The following is an 11,875-nucleotide window of genomic DNA, read 5'->3' as shown; positions in this document are numbered from 1 at the left end:
GTGTCATACCTGAAAACAATGAGGAGAGTGAGGGAACCCAAACAGTTGGGATTGAAAAAATTCAGAGTGAGGTGGAAAGGGGGTCAGAAAAGGGCAGAGAGGGGAGTCATAACATGGGAATTGAGGAAGGCACAAAGGAGGGGGAGGTTTGTAATCAAGTGGCTGCTATGTATACCCCAATAGTTGATAACCTGACTAACTATGAGGGAACTAATGGGGAAATACTGGTGGTGCAAGAAACAAGAGGAAATGAAGAGGGGTTGGTGGTGAGGGGGAGAGGAGGGGGAAGGTGTTGGAAAAGGAGAGCAAGAGGGGAGGGAATTAGGGGGGTGGGTCAATCAATCTTGTCCAAAAGAATGCATGAAGAAATGATGGATCCTAATGAGGGGAGGAAAAAAATAAAGAGCATGGGAAGAATGGAATTAGTTGATATTGAAGTTATGGCAGAGGCTGCTAGTCAGCCCCGCCAATCATTATGAATTGCCTAAGCTAGAACTGTCGAGGGTTGGGCAACCCTCGAACAGTTCAATACCTTTGCAGTCTTGTAAAGGTTAATAAGCCCAGTGTAGTGTTTCTAATGGAGGTAATGATTAAGGCAAGAAGGGTGGAGTGTTTGAAAAGAAGATTGGAGATGGAGGGTTGTTTATTAGTGGAACCTATTGGAAAAACTAGGGGTTTAGCATTGTTTTGGGGTAGAGGTATTGACCTAGAAATTTTACATTACTCTCAATGGCATATAAGCAGTATTATTAGAGGAGAGAGAGGTAAAAATAATTGGAACTTTACGGGGTTCTATAGGCATCTTGATGCCTCGAAAAGGAAGCTGTCATGGGAGTTATTAGCTTCATTGGGTCCTAAAACAGATGAGGCTTGGTGCATTGGAGAGGACTTTATTGAGATATTAAGGCAAGAAGAGAAAAATGGGGGAAAATTGAAAGATGAGAAAAGAATGGGTATGTTCAGAGAGATGTTAGCTGAAAAAAACCTTTCTGATTTGGGATATATAGGATGCCCTTTTACATGGAGTAATAAGCATGGGGACCATACCTTTACCAAGGAGAGATTGGACAGATTTGTTGCCAATCATAGATGAAGGACATGTTTAAAAGGGTGAAGGTTAAAAACTTGAGTGCTATTTGCTCTGGTCACAGACCTATTGTACTTGAGGCTAGGGAAACACCATTTGTGGCTGGTAGGAGGGAAAGAAGTTTCTTTTTTGAAGCTTCTTGGATAAGAGATGAGGAGTGTGAGGAGGTGGTGAGGGGGGGTTGGTGTTCATAGGGTCCCAACTATGATCCATTGAGTAAGGTGCAAGGCCTCTTAAAAAATTGTTGTGGGAGATTAAAGGTGTGGGTTAAAGATAAGGAAAAAAATAGAGGAAAGGAGTTAGGGAAATTGTTTGAGGAAATTAAGCTACTACAGGACAAGGAGGGGCCAGACAATGTTGAGAGGATTAAGGGGCTCCAAAAACAGATGGGGATCTTATTAGCTCAAGAGGACCTAAAATGGAGACAAAGGGCAAAAAAAAACTGGTATAAACTTGGTGATAAAAACACCAAGTTTTTTCATGCTTGTGCCTCACAAAGAAGGAAAAGAAACTTGATTAAACATGTGGTGGATTCAAATGGTAGGCTATGGGAAGAACAAGAGGAAATTGAAGGGGTCTTCTACAATCATTACCAACAGGTATACCAGTCAACTTCCCCATCGAGTGAGGCCATTGAAACTTGTTTGGGTGCAATGAAATGTTGTATTACAGCTGAAATGAATGAGGGTCTGCAAAGAGCATTTACTAGAGAAGAAGTGGAAGTAGCTATGAAGCAGATTGGCCCTTTGAAATCCCCTAGCCCAGATGGTTTTGGGGCAGCTTTTTATCAAAATTATTGGAAGGTTGTAGGGGAGGAAGTGATAGAGGTTGTGCTTAGTTTTCTGAAAGGGGACGGGAATCAGCTGTCTATGAATCACACTCATGTGGTTTTGATCCCAAAGATTAAGGAGCCTACTAATGTTGGGGATTTCAGGCCTATTAGTCTTTGCAATGTGTTATATAAAATCATTGCAAAGACACTAGCCAACAGACTCAAGGGAGTGCTGAATCAAGTTATTTCTCTAAGTCAGAGTGTCTTTATACTTTGGAGGCTGATCACAGATAACATAATTGCAGCTTATGAGATACTCCACTCCATGAAACTTAAGAAGAAGGGAAAGAAGGGGAGTATGGCCTTGAAGCTCGATATCTCAAAAGCATATGATAGAGTTGAATGGGGTTTCTTAAGGGCTGTTATGGTGAAAATGGGTTTTGGTGGAAAATGGGTGGCCCTTATCATGCAATGTGTGCAATCAGTTTCATATGCTATTTTGATGAATGGGAAACCTGGTAACACTTTTGTTCCAACTCGAGGCTTAAGGCAGGGAGACCCTCTATCTCCCTACCTATTCCTTTTGTGTGCAGAGAAATTGAGTACCCTTATAAACCATGCTCAAAGTAAAGGGGATTTAAGAGGAGTCTCAGTTGCTAAAGGTGGGATAAGGGTAACACATCTGCTCTTTGCAGATCATTGTTTGGTGTTTGGTCAATCCTCTTGGCAGGAATGGATGGAGATGAAAGAGTTGCTTGATATCTATGAGAGGACTTCTGGGCAATGTTTAAATAGGCAAAAAACTTCTTTATTCTTCAGTTCAAATACTAAGGATGATATGAGGAGAATGATTAGGATGGATGTGGGGGTAGGGATTCAAAACAGCTGCTAGAAATACTTGGGTTTACCTGTGATGGTGGGGAAATCCCAATACAATACTTTTAGAGGTATAAAGGACAGAGTTTGGAACAAAATCAGTAACTGGAAAAATCATTTCCTTTCACCTTCTGGAAAAGAAGTTTTGTTAAAGGCAGTGGCGCAACCAGTCCCAACTTATCACATGAATGTGTTTAAACTACCTGTGAAATTGTGTAAAGAAATAGATGCTTTAATGGCCAGTTTTCGGTGGGGTTCTCAGCAAAATGAGAGAAGGATTCAATGGAAGAGTTGGGCGAAGATGGGGACTACAAAATCAGAGGGAGGGATGGGGTTTAGAGAGCTACAAAGTTTTAATACTGCCCTACTTGCAAAACAATGCTGGAGAGTGTTGAACATGCCATTCTCAGTTGCTGCTAGGGTGCTAAAGGATAAGTATTTCAAGCATACTGACCTGTTGAAAGCTAAACTAGGATATGGGCCTTCAAAGATATGGAGGAGTATGTGGGGTTCCTTGGGGTTACTAAAGGAGGGGTTGGTTTGGAGGGTGGGAAATGGTGAACAGGTGAATATTTGGGAGGATAAGTGGTTACCTAGACCTACTTTGTTTTCTATTCAATCACCTCAAAATAATTTGGATCAAGAGGCAAAAGTAAAGGAGCTCTTACTGAATGGAAGGTGGAACCTCAGACTTGTATATGACACTTTTTTACAAGAGGAAGCTAATATCATATGTGGTATACCTGTCAGTCAAGCTAATGCACCAGACAAAAGAATATGGGCTTTCACAAAAGATGGGTTATATAGTGTAAAGAGTGGATACCATTTGGAGAGGTCCATAAGAGGTAGAGGGAAAGGGTGCTCCTCAGAATCAAAAGTGGGAAAAGAGGTATGGAACAGAATTTGGAAGCTCAATATTCCTGAAGTAGTGAAAATGTTCATATGGAAAGCTGCTGTAAATAGCGTACCTGCCAAATTGAACCTGAATAGACGAAAAGTAATTGAAAACCCCTTATGTCCTGTCTGTGGAAGAGAAAATGAGTCAATTTGCCATGTATTGTGGAGCTGCAGTGCAGCAGCTGATGTGTGGGCAGACAAAGAGAGCCCAGTTCAGAAATGGCATGGAATGGAAGAGGAGTTTATGGACCTGTGGCTGAAGCTGACAGAAAAATTACCAAGAAAAGATTTAGACTTAGTGGCAACTGTGATGAGGAATATGTGGTGGAGGAGAAATGCTTTTATCTTTGAAAATATTTTTAAGGGGCCATCTGAGCTATTTCTACAAGCCCAAGAAACTTTAAAGGGATTTGTAGAGGCTAGTGCAGAGGGAGATGGGGTTATAAGGAGAGGGGAAATGCAGGAAAAAGAAGTGAAGTGGAAGGGACCTGGGAGTGGTTTTGTGAAGGTGAATTGGGATGCTAGTTTAGATGCTGAGAAGAAAAGGAAGGGGGTAGGGATTGTTGTGAGGAATGAAGTTGGGGAGGTTTTGTTGTCTCTGTGTGGTTCTGATGCTGGTCTTTGCAGTCCTGCTGCTGCAGAGTTACAAGCCCTATGGAGAGCTTTAAAGCTGTGTGCTGAGCTGCAGTGGAACAAAGTTATCTTCGAAGGTGATGCTATGGGTATCATTCATGCTGTAAATAGGAAGAATTGTTGCTGGGAGTGGCATGGACAAATAGTTGATGACATTAAGTTGATTTTACAAAATAGACCAAATTGGTCAATTCAATATACAAACAGAAAGTGCAATAAAGTAGCTCATACGTTAGCAAAAATGGGTTTGAATGTAATTGATGAAACTGTCTAGGTGGAAGGGGGGCCTACGGGCATCTACCCCTTTGTTTTACAGGATAGGAATTGTAATGTTCCATTTATGAGGTAATACAGGAAGAGGTTTTCTTGTTTCAAAAAAAAAAAATTGCATCTCATGTTTTAAGTACAAAAGATCAAAATTATAAGCACAATCCTAAAAGTTCATTTCGATGTTTATTGTTTTCATTTACATTCATTCAGCATAGCCTCTAATGCCTTAATCACTAACATTTTATCTTATTTCCCAAAAATGAATTCCAATCAAAAGAATCATACAAAAAATTCTCAAGCTTGCAGCAACATACTCCCTTCGCCATTCTCATTACCTCATGGGGAAGCAATGTAGATTTCAGTACATATCGATCATATCAAGATTTTGCTCAAGTTGAGAAAACAGATGGAGTGAAGGTTGAATCCTATTTTGTTTGTGAAGTTCCTGATCTTAAATATCGCAATACTTCACTCAATCACCAAAATTGGCCACACAAACAACACGAAACATAGAAAACAATACCTTATGTTCGCTTACATTTATTACTCAACACTGCCAATCTTATTGGGCTTCCCAATGTAAGCATTTTGGTTACCAATCTTAACCAAGGCATTGTTGCGACTACACTATATTGTTTTTTACAGAACTTGGTACGTCTATCATCACAGCCAAGAGCTTCAGATAAAAGAAAATGGGGAACAACTGAATAATAAAAGAAAAGGTCATTCAGAAGGAATAAAACGCGTACGTCAGATATTTTAAAGAACTCGAGAAGTGTAGCTTTTAAAATCTTCAATCTGTTCGGCCTTCAGCTCAAGTAGTTCGAACAAAGATGCTTTAATTCCCAAAGAATTTGAAAGAACAACAAATATTAGTTCAATAATCAGGATTTGAGTATATTATTTCAATTAAGCAAATAAAGAAAGGAACAACTCTGCTTTTCTTCCACAAAAATTTCTCGACAAGCAGACGGTATATTTGCGATTTTCAAGTCAATTACCTTTATCGAATGTACCTTCATCGAATGCATTTGATCGCCATCTATGTGCTGTAGTAACTACTTCCCTCAAAGTCTTTTCAATCCGTAAGGAAAACACATAAAAGATAGTTACAATGTTTAGATTAAAGAAAACGAAAGATAATGTTAAAAAATAATTGATTCAGGGAGCTTACTAAGATTTCCACTAAAGAGATCCCCCATCTCTCTCTCTCTCTCTCTCTCTCTCTCTCTCTCTCTCTCTCTCTCTCTCAAATCTCTCTTGCAAATGGCTCCCTCTGTATATAATGGGTGGAATTTTTGGTTCTTTACCGTTGCGGCAAGGGACAACATTTTTGTAAATATTTTTCAAAAATCAAAAGGGGGTGGCATTCGGCAAAGAGCAACGGTTTCTTTTTTTGGGTTCGTTTTAAATTCAATTGAGTCTCTCTTCTAAATGGGTATTTCTGTTTCATACTTTCCTTCGAGAATTTGTATTACAAAAAAACTTAAATCTCGAATTTGGGACCTAAATTTAGACTCAAACAGAATTTTAATCACTAAAAAAATTGGAATTTCAAAAAATAAATTTAACAAGAAATTTTATTACTCCCAACAAATATGTTATAATAATAGAGAATACCAAAAACATTTGTCATTTATGTTATAAGCATTGATCTTGGATATCCCAAGAGTTATCTTCTTCCTTAGTATAGCTTAAGTCTATGCTAAGCCCAGGGATAAGAGTTAATTCAGCCCATTTTTTCAATCTTATATAAAGATATGTTCTTTGTCTTTCGTCCATCTTTCTTTGTTCTTCAGAGTTAATTCATCATAGTCTCTCCATGTCATATAAATATGACATGTTCTTTATCTTTATCCCATCTTTCTTTCCCTCTCGTCATTTTTTCGAGTACTGTTTTGGCATGACTCGCAAATCTGATACGAATCTGACATACATGATAATAGAGTTCGGGTTGATTCGAGTTGACCCAAATTTGACTTACCCGATTAATTAAAAGAAAAAACGTTATTTGGGTCAATCTGGGTTATTAGTATTAACACAAACATACCAATAGCAATTAAAAACTTACCAAGCGTAGATGAAGACTTACCAAATGAAGACCCTCCATCACAGCCTCCTCAATCACAACAACAACTAGCAATCACAACCTCCTCAATTACAGTAACGGCAACAATATCTTCTGAAGATACTCCAGCTCTCTCATACAACGGCTACTTCTTCATTAATATTTTTTGTCAACTTACCTTGTATACTTAATCTTTCAAACGGTACAATACCTCTAGTGTTGATGTAATGAACAATACAAATAGCAATGGTAGACTCTCGGCATACTCACGATGACTGAGGCATTGTATCAAACAGCTTAAGCTCCTATTGTCTTTATGGTATCAGAGACCGTGTGAGTGAAGAGAGTCTTCCTCCATGGCCACCATTGCTCTCAATGTTGGAAATTTTGTCACTCTACGCCTCAACAACAACAATTACCCCCTTTGGCGTGAACAACTCCTGGCCTTGGTTGAGAGACAAGACTTAGTAAATCACCATCTTTGTGAGGACTCTGCTCCTCCCGAATTCAACCTCCCTCTAGATGGAGCATCAGACTCGGGAAAACAAGAACAAACCTCCAAGTACCTTCATGGCACAAATCAGACCGCCTACTTAGAGGATGGATTATTGGTACCCTCACGGAAGAGGCACTTGGCCTTGTTGTCGGATTGGACTTTGTCCATCACGTATGGATGGCACAGGCAGCATATGCTCATGATTCACAAGAACGTGAATTTCATCTTATCCAGCAGCTTACATACCTCAAAAAGGATCACTCAATGCCACTTGCAGATCATCTTCGATCTTTCAAAAATTTGTTCGATAGCTTGGCATAATCGGGAGACCAATTGCTGACAAAATGAAAGTGTTTTCTCTGTTGAATAGCCTCGTTGCCCACTATGAGCCGTTCACCACCTCGATGCTCAAACCTCCCATGCCCTTCTACGTCGAGATACTCCCCCTCCTTCAAGGGTATGAAATCCGCACTAACCTCCATGATTCTAACAATTCTTTTGTGTTTTATGGCAATTGGGCAGGTACAGCAACCTCTAAGGACCATCGTGGTGGTGGCCGTTCTCAACAATGGACCTTCTCTTCCCGTGGTCATGGGTTTCACCTAGCCAGTAACTCCACACGCGAGACGCAACACGGATTGGTTCAAATAGCACATCTTCAACACGAGAGCCCATTGAACGGCCCACCAAGGCCCGTGACCCACTACCCGCATGTCAAATTTGTGAAAAAAGGAGTCACGTTGCACTTAAATGTTGGAACAAATTTAATCACTCGTACCAACCTAACGATATTCCTCGAGCACTGGCCGCTATGACATTGGACCACCTTTCTCCTGAAAATGAATGAATTGCAGACATTGGGGCATCTGCTCATATGATTGGTAACTCAGGTATGCTTGAAAATTTACGTCGCTATTTTGGTACTGATGCTGTCATTATTGGCGATGGTAGTTCCCATGCTTTTACACATGTTGGTGATACATATATTAATAATGGTTCCTTTTGAATTAAATTACGTGATGTACTTTTAGTACCAGCACTAGTAAAAAATCTTTTATCTATTGGCCAACTTATCACTGATTATCCCTATAACTGTGAATTTTTTGGTGGTCGTCTTGTTGTTAAGAAACGGGAGACCAACCGCATCCTAATGAGCGGATAACGGAAGGGTAATCTTTAAACTTTATCTGCCCCTTACGAAGCACTTTTCTCAACTCGTTTTCGAACTGTCTCTGAAGATGTGTGACATCAATGTTTGGGACATCCTCATGCCCCGGCTATCCAAGTCATTAACTCTAAAGAACTTATTCAAATTTCAGGCACTAATAAAATTCAGTCTATTTGTGAAAGTTGCCGGTTAGGCAAATTAAGCAAATTTCTTTTTTTACCATCTTCTAGTTTAACTCATGTTATTTTTTAGTTAATATTTTTTGTAACTTACCTTGTATACTTAATCTTCCAAACGGTAAAATACATCTGGTGTTGATGTAATGAACAATACAAACAGAAATGGTAGACTCTCGGCATACTCACAATAACCGAGACTTTGTATCAAACAACTTAAGCTCCTATGATCTTTAATTAGGGTCACTCAGGTCAATTCGGGGGATGATTGACTTGTCACAATTATAGCTAAAAATGAAACTTAAAGTTGAAAAATATAGCACTTACTTAAATATTTTCTTAAGAGTTTTTTTTGCATAATCTTTGTCTTGTCATTCAATAGTAGGAATGATCAAATATCAATGAAATTTTTTAGTCTCTAATGTTTTTATTTTTAAATGGATCAAACGGCCGGTTGTGTTTATATCATGGTTTTATTTTTGTATGTTATTTATATCTATCATGTTTTTATTTTTACTTCTATAGCCAATTTTTCCGATAATTCGAGGACTTCAACACCTACAAGTGATGAATTTATATCATGCTTTCATCTCCTATGTTCTCTTCTATAATGCCGACATACAAGTCTCGGAACTGAATTCCTAATTCACCCACATCACTTCTTTAACAAAACCTTGCTCTTGTAAGCGATTCTTTTTTTTCTATCTCGTGAACTTGAATTATGGAAGAAAAAACATAGCACACACAGGACGAAAACATTGGGGCATGGGTGGTTGAAGAAATTTATGAGCCTAACTCATCTCATAAAACCGGTTTTTTAAGAGAGAATTGCTCATTCATTAAAAACATGTATAAAACCTTGTCCACAGGTAATGTAAGATTATTTCTCAACACCCTCCCTCATGTGCAGACTAGTATTTTTTCTGGTCCTTATCACGGAGTAAGTAGTGTGAGCTCCCATTCGTCTAGTGGCAAGTTCTGTTACTATGAAAAAATTCATGAATTTAACTCATCTCATAAAATCAGTTCCTCAAAAGAGGATTGATCTTTCTTTATAAATATGCACAAAATCTTGTTTATAGATGATGTGAGATTATTCCTTAACAGTGGCATGACCGAGAGATGAGGAAAAATTGCCTATGATGTATCATATTGAGCATTGCTATATGCAGACAAGGACCATGAACAGTGAAATGCAACTTTTATGTAAAATATTATTTCGTTGTTCACTGTTTGTGTGCATGTGTTAGATATTTTTATCTTTTCTGCATTTCACAGTTCATGTAGTGTCCATGGCTGATATTTAACGTAGATTGCCAATTTAACAAAGCTTTATATACCATTTTAAGTCTATCTCCCGAGATGCATGCCAGATTTAGAAATACTTGGGTTTTGTTTTGAGCCTCAAATGTTCAGCTTGATAACAACAGGGTAAACCTCTGTCATTTCAGAAGGACATTGTACCGTAGTCCATTTTCTTGTATTTAATGAGTAAAATCAACAGGGTAAACCTCTGTCATGTCAGAATTGTACAAGCCAAAATTCTGCTCAGTCCCTGGAGGTTTGAGGTTCTCATTAAAAAGGGCAAAAATATAAGACTCGATACTCTTCCCTGGCCTCTTTGGTGTACCAGTTTCCCCTGATACATGCGCGATCAGGTTGTTAACATACATTTGAGCATTAGCCACGGTTGCAATGTCACCATTTTCTTTGGATGGCCATCCACTCTCAGACACAACAATCTGAATTGAGGCACCGCCTACCTTCTCCAGCGCCGAGTAAACTGCATCAGTTATAGCATCGAAGAGATTCCTATACTCAAGCTGTCCATCTTTCACCACCACATTTGTGCTGTTAAAAAGCGCATAAGATAAGGGAATTTTTTCTCGATTATCTACGTATGGGAAGTAAGGATACACGTTCACGAGGAGAGGGCTTCCATTTGCTGCTAAGAATGCTGCTACTGATCTCATCACGATACTTGAATCTTTGGAAAACTCCCCTCGAGAAGGCGGGTATGAAGCTCCAAGAATGGCTGTTGAAACGCAAGTAGTAACTGGGATATAGGCAAGGTTAGCAGCATTTAGTGCTGCTTTTAGATTCTTCATGGCTGGAAAAACATAAGCTGCAAGGTCGCTGGGGATGACTTCGTTGCCAGCTGAAATGCAACGAAAATGAACAGTTTTGGAATACGGAATTACATTGGTACTCACCCAGCGTCTGGCAAATGATGGGTCAGGCGCCCCAAGCATTTGGAGATCCTGGTTTAGGGTTCCAAGAATGACTTTAATTCCTGAGTTTTGTAAAGCTTGAAGGGCATCATGATTGGGGTCAAAAAGACGAAGGCTTGTAACGTTTCTGGATTTCAAGAGTGCAATAACCCGGCTTGGAGGTGGGAGGTTGTTCCCCAGCATCCCATAATTTACACCAACAACTCCAGCTTCTGCATCAAAAACTAAACCAGGTTAATCAGACAGAACAAATTAACTGTTGCGCGCAGTTTGAAAGAAAGCAAGGCAACAATGTATAATAAGGCATAGATACCAGCTGATATATTGAGCTTGAACAGTAGAAGTAGGTGTAAGACAGTTATGCAGCAAAAAAGACGAGCCATTTCCAACAAGACTTCTCTCTAAACAAAACAGTCAGGTTTGAGAGGAAGACGATGACCATTGAACAAGTTCCAAAACAAAGTAGTACTATATATACCGGGTGAAAATGAAATGGTAATGAATTTATGAAAACGATATGTATAAACAACGTTCATAATGGGATGATAAAGACTAGGAAAATGACCTCGGAAATGGCGTGTCTTTAGTGCAGGAGGACAGGATAAATCTGGCTCTTATAATTAGGACTTTTGCTACGCAAAAGTAAATTTGCGTTTTAATCTGCGTACTAATGTTATTACCTTTATATTCTAAATTCAAATTAGTACTGTTTTCAATAAAATTTACTTTCTGACCAATCATATTGAATAGGTGCGCGTATTAATAGTGTGCAAAATCGCTTACAATTAGATTTTTCCTATAATTAGATATGGGCCTATATATAAGTTTCTAAATAGGAGATCTTACATACCAATCTGCGTACTAATGTTATTGCCTTCGTATTCTAAATTCAAATTAGCACTGTTTTCAATAAAATTTATTTTCTGACCAATCATATTGAATAAGTATACATATTAGTGCACATAATCGCTTACAATTAAATTTTCTCTCTGTAATACTGATCTTGTTGAGTCATGATATCAAATCTTAGGCCAAATAATTTGAAAGATCGTGTTATGTGCCCAAATTGCATTTTGAAAAAATGCTGGTGGGCGACCGACTGGATTTGGACACTAGCTAGTGTTCTCATTTTTTTTGGATCTGCTTAATTTCTTCCGTATATCGTTAGTCCTCAATATTTTTCTGCAGAAATAGAAATTTT

The 11,875-nt window shown here is 38.7% G+C and overlaps 1 protein-coding gene across 1 annotated transcript; it reads right to left on the bottom strand.

Moving 5' to 3' along the window:
• Positions 1-9,927: 9,927 nt before the first annotated feature.
• On the bottom strand, positions 9,928-11,057 carry LOC121235478 (putative glucan endo-1,3-beta-glucosidase GVI). The gene is made up of 2 exons (XM_041131829.1): positions 10,988-11,057; positions 9,928-10,886 (listed from the first exon to the last, which is right to left on the bottom strand). Exons 1-2 carry the CDS (start codon positions 11,055-11,057, stop codon positions 9,928-9,930), a joined length of 1,029 nt encoding a protein of 342 aa, XP_040987763.1.
• Positions 11,058-11,875: the final 818 nt, after the last annotated feature.

Source organism: Juglans microcarpa x Juglans regia, chromosome 6D (genome assembly GCF_004785595.1).
Source record: "Juglans microcarpa x Juglans regia isolate MS1-56 chromosome 6D, Jm3101_v1.0, whole genome shotgun sequence".
Lineage (NCBI taxonomy): Eukaryota > Viridiplantae > Streptophyta > Magnoliopsida > Fagales > Juglandaceae > Juglans > Juglans microcarpa x Juglans regia.
This window is presented reverse-complemented; position numbering and strand designations above follow the sequence as displayed.